The 17,654-nt window shown below is 34.5% G+C and overlaps 1 protein-coding gene across 1 annotated transcript in view; it reads left to right on the top strand.

Annotated features, from left to right (window-relative positions):
- PDGFC (platelet derived growth factor C) overlaps positions 1-17,654 on the top strand; it is a 150,549-nt gene that overhangs the window by 93,884 nt on the left and 39,011 nt on the right. The window contains exon 3 of the mRNA XM_034432871.3: positions 14,308-14,488. Within this exon, the coding sequence (XP_034288762.1) occupies positions 14,308-14,488 (181 nt within the window). The remainder of the gene's footprint in view (positions 1-14,307; positions 14,489-17,654) is intronic.

The following is a 17,654-nucleotide window of genomic DNA, read 5'->3' as shown; positions in this document are numbered from 1 at the left end:
AATATTGCCCCAACAATATGAGTGCTCATTTTACCAACCTCAGAAGGATGGAAGGCTGGTGAGAATCGAATCGCTGGCAGTCAGCATAATTAGCCTGCCTTACTGCATTCTAACCACTGCACCACCATGGTTCTTACAGTAGAATTGCTGTATTCTATATAGCTCATTTTATTCATCCTAGTTACTATTTGCAATAAAACAAAAAATAAAGGAAACTTTCCAACTCTTTTGGAAGGAGAAATTAGCCTTGTCTGAGTTTTAGTTTCTATATCTCGATCTGATGAAGCTTAAGGGAAGCTTAAGCTTAGTATTATTTCAATCTCCTATAATACATACCAATGATAATTAGTTTATGTTCCTTGGAGAATGTGTCAAGGAAGGAATTAAATATGACAGAATAATTTTACAGCCACAACCCTGTTACTTTAGATAAGATAAAAATTTAGATAAAAAAGCCTTAGTAAGGCCACACTTGGAATACTGCATCCAGTTTTGGTCACCACATTACAAAAAAGATGTTGAGACTTTGGAAAACGTGCACAGAAGAGTAACTAAAATGATTAAAGACTTGGAGACTAAAACATATGAAAAATGGTTGCAGGATTTGGATTTGGCAGATCTAGAGAAAAGAAAGACTGGGGGAGCATGATAACAGTATATCAATATTTGAAGGACTGCCACAGAGAAGAGGAGGTCAACTTATTTTCCAAAGCACCAAAGGGCAAGAAAAGAAACAATGATGGGAACTAATCAAGGAGAGAAGCAACCTGAAATTAAGGAGTAACTTGCTAACAGTGAGGACAATTAGCAGGTGGAACAGCTTGCCTTCAGAAGTTGTGGGTGATTCATTCCTGAAGGTTTAAAGAAGTGACTGGACAGCCACTTGTCTGAAATGAGGTTGGACTAAAAGACCTCCAAGGTACTTTCCATCTCTCTTCTGATTGAAGTGTGCAATTTAAAATGATATTACGTTTAATATTTTTTTTTTTACAAAAAATGATTTTTTTCCCCTAAAAAAAATAACTTGCGTCTAGATTTACAGAGCAAATATAGTCCATGCACAAATATCCCTTTTGGGAGTAAAGTGTTGAAGAAAATATTATCTGTACAAGTGTAGAAGGAAATCCTTAATCTTCAACATTCAATCTGGACTTTTGCCTGGAGGCCATGTCTGTTGATGTCGGATTCCTTCAGAAGCATATTTGTGAATCGGGGCATAGAAATACTGTTTGCTCCTTATCTCTTTTTTGCAAGATAATTTAATGGGAGAATAATACCGGGTGATTCTGTTTTGGTACCCTCCTTGGGATGCCACAGTCCCTTTAAGATCCATATAAAGATTTATTTTCTCCCCAATGCCTTTGATATCTCTATTAAGCTACTGAGGGTGGTCATGAAGATGTGGTGAGTTGGGGGGTGGACAGGAATGGCTGTGCATATAGTAGTGTTGAATGAATAAATTCAGGTTGAATCCAGATAAAACTTAGGTCTTACGTTTGCCTCTTTTCATATAATTTTCAGAAAGAAGAAATGCATGCTTTAAACATGTTCCTAGAATCATTATCAATAAGAAGTATATGATCTTAGCAACTAGATGTACATATAAACAGCTATGGATGGCTTATCATCTATATATTTTTCCTTCAAGGGGGTAGAATAACCACTATTGTCCATGCATTAGGAACCTTGTGTTTAGATTATTATACAGGTAATCCTCGATTTATAACCATTTGTTCAGTGACCATGCAGAGTTATGGTGATGCTGAAGTGCCTTATGACCGGTCCCCAAAGTTATAGCTGTTAAGGCACCCCCATGGTCATGTGATCAAAATTTGGGTACTTGGCAGCCCACCTGTATTTATGACTTCAGGTGCATGTTAACCCTCCCAGTCACCTATCGCTGGATGCACAAGGCTTTCTTGCCTTGATTGCTCACAGATGTTTCCTCACAATATCAAGGGAAGATGGCCTTACATGGCCGGCAGCTGCCTCGTGAAGGGAGACAGGCAAAGGCAGAGAGCAAGGCAGCTGGAGATGTAGAGTGGCAAGGGTGACTGGGGAGCTGGACTGGGCTAGGGTGGCTGTGACTTCATATAATGAAGGGGTTTGCACTGCACTGCAGCCCCGGGGCTCTTGCAGTCCCAGAGATGCAGCACACCAAAAAGCCTCTTTGCATTGTATTGCTAGGATGGACTGAGGTTCCAGAGATATCCACAGCTTTATGGTGTCCTGAAACTCAGGGGCTTCTTTCACTCCCAGAGCCACAGTATGAAAATAAGCCTCTGAGCCACAGTGTGGAAAAAAAGACCTAGAGCTGCATGATTCAAGGACTGCATGCCACACTTGAAGACATGGTGCAGCACAACCAAAAGGATTGGGGGAGAACGGAGAGAATACAATCCCTTACCTTATTGAGGCTCAGGACTGGGAGGAACCAAGCCTGGAATGTTTGGAATTGATGTGGATACTTGCTTAACAATCTGCAATTCTCAGTTAATGGTAGCAAGGGGGAGTGACAGGATTGCTGTTGCTCAGTAATATAGTCAAGTAACGTTGCACTTTATGACCACATCATTTAGCAATGGATTCTATTCCCAATTGTGGTTGTAAGTCATTACAGCCTATAATGAATTCTATGCGAGATTTCCTTTGTATTTTTTCTGGAAAATCCTGCTGTAATGAGTTATATGTATTGGCAGGTTTGCTGACTGGAGTATCTGATCATATACTCATCACACTTGTACTGCAGTAACTGCACTGGTTATCGGCTAGCTCCTGGGCCAGATTCTAAGTTTTTGAATTGGAACATATGGTTCTAAAAACCTTGCAACCAGTATATCTATTAAAAACCTGCTAGAAATCTACTTTATCATTAAAAAGATCCACAGAGGACCCAATGCACTGACCAGAAATAGTTGATTGTCATCTTGGCATCTATTGACAAGCCTTATAAGTAGATTTTGATTTTTAACAGTCTCCTCTAATACCCAAGGATACTGATTCACCTTTAACTGTACTATAAAGGGAAAAAAGTGTAGAGAAATTTTTATTTTAAATTATATATTTCCTTCATTTTGATGAAGATGTTTTATATCAACTCTGCTAACATACTTTTTAATTAAACATATTTTAAAACAGTATAAAATATTTTAGGGGAGCAACATTTTTAACAAATACTTTTTTCCTATACTGATCCACTTTTTTTTCAATGATTGTTTTATTAACATTGAAATCTGAAGTAAAATGAATGTTCATAGTACTTTCTTCCTCTAATTGTTTCACATTCTTCTAAAATTCAGGTTTTCATTAATACATAAGAAAAAATACATTGACAAATGGAATAAATGTATGTAATCGGACATGGATACAGCATAAGAGGATTGCCCAAAATGAGTCCTTTAATGTAGTCTACCGGAAAACATATTGTGAAAAACATATTGCTGGATGATTCCATGTTACAAAATTGTGTGATGGTGCTGTGAAGGATGAGCATCAGACAGATGAATTACACTTCTTTCTCCCTGTTCCAGTTCAGGGAGACAATATACAAGAATTAAGGACATTATTTCAGACTGAGTCCAGAATTTTTTTTCTTTTTGATGCTGCTTCAAAGGCTATTTCGTAATAATCATTTTTGTAAAGTTTTGTAACAAATCAAAGTTGGATGACTGGTCTAGTGAATGACATCCTTATCCATGGAAACAGTTTGTAATCTTCGAGGAATGGAAATTTCTATTTTATTATTTTTTAAACTTAAAATTATAATTAAACATCACTTTAGATTAGTTTGATCAGTTTCCTGAAACAAAATATAAAATCAAACATTGCAAACATATAAATAAACACAACTTTTTCTGTAGGCTTGAATATTTGACTTCTATGTTTCTTTTTCCCAAACATGATTTGAATTCAATAATTAGAACTTACATTGTTACCTTTTGGGGGTATTTTTATAATCTAAATAAAGTATCTGAACATTTGGAGAGAAGTTTTTTGTTTACTGGAAATCTTATTGATATCTAATATATACACTAAATGTTGTGGGTAAACTTGGAATTATTTTGGAATTGCTTTTCTATTATGAATATGAAGATACAACCAACTTTTCAAGTACATTTTTCAACTAACACTCAAGCAGCATGTCTGTTTTAATGTGGTTTTGCTATAAATGGTTTGTAGTATACAAATATAGGAGAATTCTATAGAATAGTTACAGATACAGATTAACATTGTAATATTGTTATTATTGAGTAATATTGCTGGAAACAAAAGTCAGGATACAGGTGAAAACTCCAATCATCAGAATGTATTCTAAAAAATTTCTGTTGCTGAATTTGAGAAATAATGTAGATGTGGATTGACAAGTTTTTCATTTGTTCTGTACTTGCCAAAGAAATCAAACTCATTAAAAAGTCTTCACTTGACTGATCAATGGAACTGGATTCAGAGGAAGCTCAGTCACAATTGCTAGAGTCAGTACTCTAGGGAAGATAAAGAATTACCGTACTTTTCGAAACATAAGACACACTTTTCTCCCCCCTAAAAGAGGGTGGAAATGTTGATACACCGTCTTATACACCGTCTTATACACCGAATACAGCCATTTTTGGCCTCCAGAAACCCCACTCTGCGCATCCTGTTTTAATTTATTTATTTAATTTATTTATTTTATATATTTAATATAATTTGTATGCCACCCTATCTCCGTAGGACTCAGGCTGGCTCACAACAAATAAAAACAAACCCAATAAAACATAACATACATAAATATGCATACATAAAATACATAAATTATAAATATATAATTTAAACATATATTAAAACCCATTAAAATAATCAAAAAACCCCTCAGTCCAGGCTGGGCGATGTGAATAGCCATGTTTTTAATATGCGGCAGAAGGTGCGAACGTCAGGAGCCAACCGAAGCCCCAGGGGGAGTTGATTCCAAAGAGTGGGCCCGCCCACAGAGAAAGCTGTACCCCTGGGGGCTGCCGGCCGACATTGTCTAGCTGACGGCACCTGGAGAAGGCCTTCCCTGTGAGAACGCACCGGGCGATGGGAAGCCGTTGCTGGCTGCAGATGGTCCGACAAGTATCCTGGGCCTAAGCCATGTAGGGCTTTATAGGTCATCACCAGCACCTTGAATCTCACCTGGAGGGCAACTGATAACCAATGCAAGCCGCGCAGGAGAGGTATAACATGGGAGTATCAGGACCCTCCCATCACAACCCGCACTGGACCCGCATTCTGCACCAGCTGACGCCTCCATGGGGTCCTCAAGGGCAGCCCCAGGTAGAGAGCATTACAGTAGTCAAGACGGGAGGCCCGTTTTTTGCAAAAATGGGATGTGCAGAGGGTTTGGGAGGCCTGCAGAGTGCTCCTGGGGGCTGTGGACGGCAAAAACGTGATGCATGGGGGGGGGTTGGGAGGTCAAAAACAGGCTTAGTTTTTCATGAAACCAGACCCATTTTTCACAAAAGTGGCGTTTTTGCCCCCCTCAGACCCCAGAAGCACTCTTCAGGCTGCCCAAACCCTCTGCATGTCCCATTTTTGCAAAAAACAGACCTGTTTTTGGTCTCCCAAACCCCCCATGCATCATGTTTTTGCCTCCACAGCCCCCAGGAGCACTCTGCAGCCTCCCAAACCCTCTGCCCATCCAGTTTTTGTGAAAAACAGGACACACAAAGGGATTGGGAGGCCTGCAGAGTGCTCCTGGGGGCTGGGGTGAGCAAAAACTTCTTTTTCTTGTTTACCTCTTCAAAATCTTGGTGCGTCTTATACTCTGGTGCATCTTATAGTCCGAAAAATACAGTAGATTACTGAGGTATATTTAGGAAGTAAAAAAAGGAAACTTTATTTTATCATGTTATGAATACTGGGTTCTGAAGTGCAATGTAATTCATGACTTTTACAATTCTCTAACATGTGCTTCATCGCATGTGTCTTAGATCTTTTGGATGGTTGGATGCATGACTATCTGGAACTTCGAAGTGATCAGTGCCTGTTTAGAAGGAGGAAGATTTCTGTCAGGTGTTGCCAAATTCTGTCAATTTTTGTCAACTGAAAGCCAATTTGATCTAGTGATTAAATCTCAAGGCTAGAAACCAGGAGACTATGATTTCTTGTACTACCTTAGCATGAAAGCTGAATGGGTGACTTTGGGCCAGTCACTCATTCTCTCTCAGTCCAATTCATCTCACAGGAAAATAGGGGAAAATAGGAGGAGAAGGAATATTAGGTATGTTTGCTACTTTGAGTTACTTATAAAAGTTACAAAGGTAGGATTTTAAAAAATCTTTAAAAACTCCCTTTAAGGAGATAACATATTCATTTTAAAGAGAAATTTTCTTGTCCTGAAAACTATCATCATGTTTACAGTCTTTCCCCTTTAAAGAAGAATGTTTAAAAGATGGTGGGCTTCCACTATAGAAAACATGGAGTCCTAGCAATCAGGGTTCAAACCCAAGCAAGAGATAGAAACAGCATTGCTCATTCTGATGGATAACCTTAACTGGTACCCGGCTGGATGGATTGTGCTCTTTTTGGTCCTATTTATTCTTCCTACAGCATTTAATGACACTGACTATAGTATCTCTTCAGTTCATTGTGAGGAACTATTTTATTTTGGTGCTGCTCCTTTCGATCTTGGGGGAAAAAAAGGAAGAAGAGGTTGGTTCAGTGGTCATGCCCTTGAGCAGAGGTGTCAAACAATTTCATTAAGGGCCACATCAGGGTTGTGTTTGATCTTGGGGGGCTAGGGTGGGTGCGGGCAGGGTGGGCATGGCTAGCTCGACATCACTTATATTGGGGCACCTCTGATGGCCCAAGCACTCTGCCAGCGAAAATGGGCAGCCCAAAACTAGATAGATTTACATGGGGCTTTGAAAACTACTGAGAACTTGAAGTTTGCTATTGGTACAAAAATAGAACTACAATATTTTGGGAACCAAATTCAGCTACTGAATTTGGTTCCCAAGTACATTTATGAACCTGTCCTGAAGGTAGATCTGATCCAATCTTTGGGCTCATTCTGGATGGGAAAAGTTTGTGGTTCTTATATATGGGAGATAAGAACAGTGGGAAGTTTGTTGTCTTTGCCTGTTTTATCATCAGGTGATCCATTATGGTACCATAGCATTGTAGCAGAGTAGGAAAGAAGAATATTTTTAATATTCTGAATAAACTTGTTAAGAACAGTTCAGTTTACTCCTATGTTCTCCAGCACTAAAAAGTTACTTTAGAAATTGTCAGCAGTTCGCTCTTTTTAAATAAATTAAAAATATCAGAAATGTTTCTGAAACTGCTTTTCTGCTTTGAACAAATATTTCAGAAAAAACCCCATAAAAGCAAAAATGTTGCTTTTTCTTTGAAGTACTTATGCAGTGGAAAATTATTTGCTGTTGAATTCATCAAGCAAGTACTATGAAGTGATGAGTTATGATAAACATAATAAATAGACTAAACATTTGGATAGCTGAAGGTTCATTTAGCAAAGGCTTATAAAAACATGTGAGCTAAGCCTTTCATGTTGAATATATTGGTACATCTAAGCATCTCAACAGAATCTTAAATTAGAAAGCTGTATTTTTCTTTTTACTTGTTAACTGTAGATAGGGGCTACCTATTTATACAACTTCTCCAGGTTGTGGCATCTTTACAGTCACCAAAACATGACCTTCAGAATTCCTATTACGTCTTTTTTCTTAACATTGTGAACAGCCACAGCTGAAGGCAATATGCTTTTCAGAAAAAGGATGACGGAACTAGTATATGTTTGGGGTTTAGTTAAGTATGTGGTGAAGTATTTGTGGCTGCTAAGTGAGTGAGATGATTTTACCCCTCTTCCTCTTACAAAAATAAAAATGAAGTTACACCTAAATATCTTTATGTTATGAAGGCAAGTAGGATATATCTTGTTCTCTTTTTACTTTTTAAAAATACTTTTTAAAAGACTGCAAACTATAAAGCATGAATACAATATTAAATAAGTGATATTGTTATGAGATAGGAAATATTAATTACTTACCACCATAGCAAATGTGGCATATACATTTTTTCTGAGAGAAGAGACATAGACGATAAAGAAGAAGTAAACGCTAGAATCTCAAAAATCAACATGTAACTTAAAAGTAAACATGGAAAATCCTCTATACTCTATATTCCCCTCCCAAAAAAGAAAGACATTTTTAGATGCAAAGATTTACCTACTTCAACTGAAAAGAACATATATTCTTGTAAAAGTTTCCAGAAATATAATCCATTCGTTAAATACATTATCCTGATCTGAAGGAAAATGAAATAAATCCAAAACACAAGATGTGCTAATTAGAGGGAGTTAATATTAAATACTCCCCATTTAATCACATAATTTATATATTTATGAAGCAGTACTTCGACTATTTTAACTGTGTCACTTTTAAATATAAATAGCTGACGTAAAACACTGCATTGATATATTAAAAAGTCTGAAAATGATTTTTTGCAGAAAAATTCAGCAATATATTGATTGTAGTAAGGGAATAGACATAAAAAATACCCGACACCAGATTAGTTAATAATACCATATTGTTAATTACAATTTTGTGTTGATGTTTTATGTCTGCGAGATCACCCTGTTGCACCCAGAGCATAATACATTTAATAATTGGTTATTAAATAATAATAATTGGTATCAGGAAATTTTAAGCTAAAATAAAATTTCAGAAAGTTTGTGAACTTTTTTCAGTATTAATGATATATTTTCCAAATAATTTTAAATAATCTAAAATAATATGATAAATACTTGATTTTCTATTCTATCTGTATAAACATATGTATGTATAAATCTCTCTCTCTGTGTGTGTGTGCACATGCACATTGAATTGTAATGGGCTTACGGTAAAATAGGTTTCCAGTGGGCTTGCGGTCTAAATAAGACATTTATACTTAATAAGATTTAGCAATATTATCATCATTATTGGTTCTTTAAACATGAAGCACATAGATTTATAAGAAAATATATTTACTACTTGTAGGGATTTGGGGAGTGTGGTGAAGGCCATCACAGATATAAATTTGAATATTGAACATTGAATAAAATTGAAATATTCTTGTAACTTTCATACTACTAATAAAAATTTATTTCCTAATGTGATCTGCACCTGTAGAAACATTTTTTAGAAAAAAAAATAGTCCTTATAGATTTACAGAAAATTAAAAATTAATTAGATAAAAAAATTAAAAAATAATATTAAAAATAATTCTAATTGTTTTATATTTCTTTTAATATTTTTCAAAAATAATGATAATTATATTTAATTATTAGAATTAACACCTACTAGAAACAATTAAAAACCATCAATTGCTGTCTATTATTCAGACAATTGTAATCCTGTATCCATGATGTCACCTAAAACATGGAAACATTCCAAATGTTACAGAATCTTAGCTTTTTAATAACTCTCATTTAAGTTTCAGTCAACATGTGTATAAGAATTGATATATTGGCTTACTTCTAATTGAACATTATTCATCAAATAGCTAACATTCTGTTTCTACTGAATCTTTGTGTTTCCAATAATAAATATTGTGATGGAACTGTTACTATGGTATGTGCTATTTTTGTACTTGTTCAATACAATTATTTTTCCCCTTTAATTTTTTAAATAGATAATATCTTCTTAAAAATTCAGGGTATCTTCTAATAATATGGGAAAAATACCAGTCTGATATCAGATCTCACATGGCTTAATCAGATAGATTAAGGTGGAGATTAAAGAAATCCAGTTCCTTCTTTTCACTCATCAAATAACATGATCTGAGCATTTAGTTCACTTACAGTTTTCAATTTGGACTCCAAGATGCCAAGAAAGCATTTAGAACAGCGCAGTACCTGGTACTTGGGATAGTATAATTCTATGTCAGGATTTCTCCACTCTCAAGATCCTATTGCTTTTCATTTATTAGTATATAATGATCATTAAGTTTATTTCTGTATTTATTCTCTCATCACTTCTTTGAAACAGGCAGTAATATAGATGTAAAAAAGCTACAGCTCTATAAGAAAGTTCCAGAATAAATTCCTTGCCCTGAAGCTTCTGTTATAGCTTCAAGCGTATGATTATTCCATGTGACTAGAATTGGAATAAAAAAAATCTGTTAATTTTTTTTTTTTAATTTGATTTATATGCCGCCCTTCTCCGGAGACTCAGGGCGGCTTACAATGCGTTAAGCAATAGCCTTCATACTTTTGTATATTTATACAAAGTCAGCTTATTGCCCCCACAAACCTTTACCTACCTTAGAAAGGATGGAAGGCTGAGTCAACCTTTGTTGCCATAATCCTTATAACCAAGGCTGTTTAAAATTTTCCAAGTCTTGTATCTCCAAGTTTTATTTAATGTTGTGTCTAGTGTGGTTTAACTCAGAAAGTATTATACCTACATTGAATTAATAGGGATACTGGGTTTTGGACCCTGAACAACAGTTTTTATGGCTAGATTTTATATGAAGTATGTAGCTAGAACTCAGTGTAAAGGGCACTTGTACTGTGTCCAATTCTGTATGCAATAGCTACCATTGATAAAAGTAAATTTATGGCCAAGTTCATCTCCTCTTAAAATTAAATGAAACATCTACCTGAAAACATTAAGAGAAAATAATTCCAGTAATTCTATTAGGCAGTTAACAGTATATTTAGAAGTCATAAGAAAAAAATAACAGTTGGAAAGTTGCCACTGTGACTTCCTCAGGACATGCTTTCATTACTCTTATTTAAAGTAGCTGAGTTATTTTACATTCTGGAAGCCAAACTTACTGCAATATACCCACCCACTATTTTTGAGTTTTATTATACCAACAGGCATAATTGTGTCTACAAAAACAGGCTTGTTTTTGGAAAGCATAAAAGAAAATAAGTAATCTTCAAGTCCCCAAGGATGTCTGAGAAGAGATGTGGTCATTATAAACTGCTTTAAGTATCAAGTGTGCTCTGTATCATATTGCTGAGAGAAACCTACATTTCATTGGACAATAAAAGCAGGCTTAGTAAAGCCCTTAAATACTGATTTGGACAGTGCAATACAATACCTGTGATTCTATTACAGGGATTATAATGATCACCTAGAGACATGGGATTCTGGTTGTCAGTGATTGTTTCACTTCATGTGTCAAGTCTTATATCATTTTCAACATTTCAAGAATGTCATTGATGTGTGTGTTTGATCACTACATGTCACTTCAAAAAGAATATGTAGGCAATCAAAACTTTAATTATTGAATATTTTATTAAGTAAAATACACAATATTGCAAACAAAGGATAAAAATAATATGAAAAGGATTTGGACTCAAGAGACTGAGATTAATCAGCAAGGAGTCAGGTTTATGTATTGCTTGGATTTAAACAAATGACTACATTTGGGGATTGATGCAGATAATCTAAAGAAGCATTAGTAATTTCAAATAAATGATTTAATGTTTAACCATAAGCAGCTCCATTAACTTAGTAAATATATCCTATCTATTTTGTTTGTAGATTGAACCATAGCTTGTATCTCAATTCTTGTATCTCAATTCTTGTTTTGTAAATGTGAGTTAACATTTATGGATTAGAACTTTTTCCTTTGCCTTTCATATTAGTAGTATTGCAAATCCATTTTAAGATTAGAATAGATTCTTACTTATTGAAGAATGGAAAACAATATGTTAAAGACGTGGTCAGTCAAAACTTATGAAGTATTAATAAAATTTCATTGACTACTGATATTTCCTAAAGCAACAGTTGTAAGCTATAAATAAGTTTTTGAATAGAATGGATGACCATCTCCTGGGGCTGGGAGAAAGGGGTTAGTAGATTTCTGCAGTGAGTAGTAGAGGCAATTTATAAGGTCCTTTCCAGATGATGCATTCTGTGATCTTAAGTTCTTGGTACTTCTTTTACTTTATGTAGGAGGTGAAACAAAACATGTTATTTCTTGTTTTGTAAATTCTCATGGAGATTACTCTATCAAAGAGGATATTTGTATTTTTATTCCCAGTTCTATTGCAGTAGCAGTGGGAGGTGAACAGGCAACTGAGCAATGAAAACAAAGACTATAAGAGTTTATGTAATTTGTAACATGAACAATTCCAGAAAAGTCAGTGAAAAGTCTCCCAAAAACAACGTTCAGGAAATATATTAAAAGAAAAGTGTATATAAAATAGGTGTACAGAAAATATTGAACAGAAATCCATTAGAATACAATAAAATATAGTACACAAGTCCATTAGAAAATTTTAATTACAAATATGTATGTCGAGAGATAGTATTTTTCATGTAATGTATTTTTTAAAAAAATGAATTAATGCCAAAAAATACAAAAAGAGCCAAAAACTGTGGGAAAAAAATATTAGAAAGCATAATTGAGAAAATCATTTACCTGAGATTTTGAGAAAGCAGGAATGGAATGGAATGGAATAGAATATTTAAATATTTATGTTTTAAATGGCAGAAACGTTAATCAATGCAAATAAAATCAAATGAATTAATTTATTCTAATAATCAGCTACTCCAAATGAATCTAATTTTTATATATGTGGTATATTTTAACTTTATACGTTGAAATTAATTTGATAGGTATATGACAGTGTTGGTGAACCTTTTTGGCACCAAGTGCTAAAATGGGAGCATACGCGCGTGGGGAAATGCCAGAAACCGGAAGAGCAGCTCTCCGGCGCGCATTTGTGGGAGCACCGGAAATCTGAAGTGCTTCTGGTTTCCGGTATGTGCATGCGCGCCTGTCACCAGGTCTTCCAGTTTCTGGTGTGTGAAGACCAACTGGCATGGTGCATGCACGCGCCAGAAATCAGAAGCTCAGTCTCCCATTCTCTTCTGGTTTCCAACACTCCTGCATGCGTGAAGACATGTGCGGAACCCGGAAGAGCAACTGCCAATGGCTGGCATGCCTGGAGAGATGGCTCTGCGTGCCATTTCTGGCACACGTGCCATAGGTTCGTCATTATGGATATATGACAATGCTAACATCCTTTTTCAGTAAGAGTATACTTTTCAATTCCCTAATGTCAAGTGAATTATTTTGGAATTGAAATGTTGATACTATTTCCAATTATTCCCTAGTAATGCTGTCAATGACTGCTTGAAAAACCAACCTTTTTTTCAGAAGTAATGTTTAAATATATCTTATTGAAAAATCCACTTGGAAATTTTTGTTAGAAGACCTAAACCACCTGTCTGGCAAACAGTTAAGGACCTATTTCAGAAAGTAATATGTTTCATACATCTGGGGGGTAGTAAAATTAGAAAGTTATTATGTGACCCCTCTGATATTCTGGCAGGTGCTTGGCCCAATTTTAGAAATGATTGTAGTATATTTAGTGTGGATTCACAATTGAAAGATATTGAGTCAGTAGTATTATTGTAACCCTTATGCACATAACCAATTCATATTGTGAGAGAATCCCATTTTGAAAATTGCAAATACTTTTTAATTAACTTGTAAATGAGATCATTAATATTTTGGTTTCTTGTCAGATAAGTTCTAAAACATTACTTCAAGAAGTATCTAGATGCTTGAAATTGTGAAATGGCAATATTTTCAGTTAAAACCTGTTTTGATTTCAATTTTTTGTCCAGATGCACCTCAGGTTGCATCTCAAAGACATGTATTTTTGGCGGATTTTTTAAAAATATACAGGCAAAGATCATTGTTAAAGAAAATATGAAAGAAAGAAAATATTTATTGTTTATAACATTTCTGATTAAAGATTTGATTTATTAATATAATTTGTTAATAAATGTATTAATATAATAACAAATTCATTATTAAGAACATTAACCGTAAGTTAAGTACGATACCGAAACTAATTCAACAAAGTATTTTTCACATCTATTCATATTCTGGAAAATGTTCTTAAAATGTTTTTATGTCAATCTCATTATGCTGAATAAAATGGATAAGTATATATATAATATGGACTATTGCTATTTTATTCAGTAGTCATTGGTTGGTAGAAAGATCAGCAGAACATAAAATATGAATGTGCATTTTAATTGAGTACAAAAACCTTGGAATTTATCATTTATAAAAGAATTATGAATTTACCGTACATGGGAAGCAGCAAGAATGAGTACTTTTCAGTGTGGTCATATATGGGTTTTTTTTACTTCCTTTTTCTTTTTAACTGTTTTGTTTTTGTTCATTTAAAATACTTTACTATTTACTGTATGTACTTATATATTCATGACTTTGCTTTTACTCTGATTCATAAATATTCCCATCTGCATATAACAATGATTAAATGTACATGTATGTACATATATTTTGCTGTAGGTATGACTTCGTAGAAGTGGAAGAGCCTAGTGATGGCACTGTCTTAGGACGGTGGTGTGGTTCTGCTACTGTTCCAGGAAAACAAATCTCTAAAGGAAACCAGATCAGGATAAGATTTGTTTCTGATGAGTATTTTCCTTCTGAACCTGGATTCTATATTCATTATAATCTTCTCACAACAGTAAGTATCTGATTCTCAAAGCATAATCAGGTTATCTGAGGGACCATCTCTTGCCAGTCACATCTACCCGACTCATCAGAGTGGGGAGACAGGGAATGTTGTGGGTCCCATCCCCGAGGGAGATACAGCTGGTGGGACCCAAAAGAAGAGCCTTCTCTGTCCGTGGTGGTTCTCTCTCTCTGGAGCACCATTTCCCCAGAGATTAGAATGGCCCCCACTCTAATACTTTTCCGGAAGGCACTGAAGACCTGGTTCTGCCAGCAGGCCTGGGGAACCCAGAGCGAGATGGAGCCCATTAAATGGCTTGTGTGATCTGCTGTCGCTGGGGCAGGGGGTGGGAGGTGGGGGGTAATTTTGTTTTATTGTACTATATTAATTTATTTGATTTTTTTTGGTTAGTTTTTATTGTTTTAAATGTGGTTTTATATTCTGTAAGCTGCCTTGAGTCGCCATGGGTGAAAGGCAGCAATATAAATTCAATAAATAAATAAAAAATGATAAAAGATTAAGGATTAATGCAAAAGTGGAATCATAGATTTGGAAAGTCTCTGGTTCATTACAGGGATCCACTGAAGTATGCCTGACAAATGTCAGTACAAGTAATTGTCATGTAGCAACCGACTCAGGCAGCAACTCTATGAAGTTACAATAGTTTTGGAAAAAGTAACTTTGTGACCTGTCCTTGCGTTCATGACGTTTGCAAGTCTGAAAAGCCAAGGAAAAATAAAGGAATATCATAAGCAGGGTCATGGTTTCACTTAGCCACCATTTTGCTTAATGACTGAGTTGCCAGTCCCAATTATGGTTGTTAAATGAGGATCTTGAAGTAATCCCTTAAATGAGAACTAAACAGGAGGTGTAATTTGATTGGATGTAAAAGAGACTGATCACTTTTTGTTATTGTCCTTCTACATGTACTACTAAAATATAAATGGATGGCATTGTAGGATACTTAAAACAATAACTGGAAACTTATTAAGCATTTCTTCCATGTTTACTTTTCTTCTATTCCTGATTGATTAATGTAAGATGGATTTTGCTATCTTAATTAACCCATTCTGTTCAATTTCTTAATTAAACATATATCTTTTTGGAAATAAAATATTTTGTTTTGTCAGAAGTTGGGATTCAAGTTATGAAAATAGAAAACTGTAAATGTAAAATTTATTCAAAACTATGCATTTTGGATTTGTTTGAAGTACAGGTAGTCTTCACTAACAACCCTGATTAGGATTGCCTACTCTATTGTTAAGCAAAGAAGTCATTAATAGAAAAATTACATGACGACATTACATTGCTTACTGATGGTACTTCCAGCAGTCTCTGTTGCTGACATTAAATGATCTCTGCACATCTTTGGGCGGCTATGGCATTTGAATAAATAAACAAAATATGTCATTGTTGAGAATATGTTCTCTGCGTTGATAGGTAGAACCATCTGGTCAAGTAATATACATATTCTTCTGAGAATAGTATGTATACTTTTCTATGACTGTAATGTCACAGAACATAAACAGTTATAGATTTTAGTTTGTTATGAATTAAATTTTACATACTGAATATAGTGAAAGTTTAAAGTTTTGATTTCAATAAAAAAGTTTTTAAATATCACTTCTGCAGAGATAAACCTTCTTTTTTTTTACAATAATCTTACCTGTATATTTTCATTATTTGGTTTTAAATCATGAAAAATCTCTCTAGGCTAAGATTTTTCAAGAAGAAGAAATTCTGGATGCATCAGTAGAAGGAAAGATGATAAAAACATGAAATAAAACAGTGCAGGATTATATTTATTATTAGCCCCAGACAGAGAAGAACTGTCCTAAATGTCTGTCAGAAGTGATTTTGTTTTAATTCTATAACATAGTTAATTGTTCTAAACAGTCAAGATATTTGCTTCAATAAAATACATTACCAAAGCTTTGATTATTAAAAGAAATGTGTCCATTTGTAAAATTATATATTTATTTTTACCTATATGCAGCTATAATGCATACATCGTCATATGTTTAACACCAAATGCAGAAGACATATTCAGATACATAGACTTGGATCATTAGAATATATTTTTATAAATTTTACAAATATTTTTGCCTGCCCATGTGTTTTATCTTCAAAAAAAGTTGTCATTCTGGACTTCATGAAGGTATTTTTAATGCTAATTATTTTTGCAAAAAAGGAAGTCACTTGGCAAAAATTATGTTAAGAAAGTCTATCTCAAATCTATCTCAAATACTTATCAGGTTTACCTAGCAACTATATATTATGTAAACAAACCCAATAAAACATTCCATTTTGAGTCTGGGTAATATTTGTTCTAGTGACTTGTTTAGTTTAAATTATGTCATTTACAACTTGGCATAGAACACCCAGTGTAGTAAAGTCTATTGTTACTTGTGGAGGAGCTCGTGAATGGGATATTTGATGCCTTAGGTGCCATTAAGGAATGCATGACTGATTGCCAAAGGAGTTATTAATTATTCAGGGCACTGAGAACAAAGCTACTCCAGTTAAGGCTGAAAGTGGGGGTGACTATATTCCCCTGCCTATCTTGGCACCTGGTAGTATGTCATTTGTCATTCAAGATTATGCCAAAACATCTTTACAGACATTCTGCTTAGCCTTTTCCATGGAAGCTGAGATGGAACGTGGAAATACAAGAAGTTTCTGAAAGGCCACACTAATTTGAAATGTATTTTGTCAGATAATTTCACCTTTCTGTATGTATTAGACACTCATTCAGTGAGACAATAATTTTGTAGTGGGTAATTATTATTGGCTTAACACTTAAATTTCTTAACTTGAGGCAATTGCATAAAATTAACCACTTACATTTATCACAACCAAGTAATTGTAGAATACCAAAGTTGATTTCCCTTCTTTCAAAACTTTAAAAAATATTAGCACTATAATTCTAAGTAGATCAGCATAAGAGTGTTGCTGAACACTTAATTAGGCCATAGAATGTCTAATGGATTAAAACATTGGTACCTAATAAACCAAATTATATAATTATACTGGGTTAGAGTTTTAGTTTAGGTAATTTATGGAGGTCTCTTTTTTAGGGACTATGGTCAATTTAGAGAAATTAGAATGGGTACTGAGTAAATTTATTGGCTGCTTTATTTTACCCCCAGGCAGTTTCTGTTAAATCCCAAACAATCTT

The sequence above is a fragment of the Pantherophis guttatus genome, chromosome 8 (assembly GCF_059756535.1).
Source record: "Pantherophis guttatus breed Tessera chromosome 8, ASM5975653v1, whole genome shotgun sequence".
In the NCBI taxonomy this organism is placed as follows: domain Eukaryota; kingdom Metazoa; phylum Chordata; class Lepidosauria; order Squamata; family Colubridae; genus Pantherophis; species Pantherophis guttatus.
Note: the sequence above shows the minus strand (reverse complement) of the source record. Positions and strands in the feature narration are given on the sequence as shown.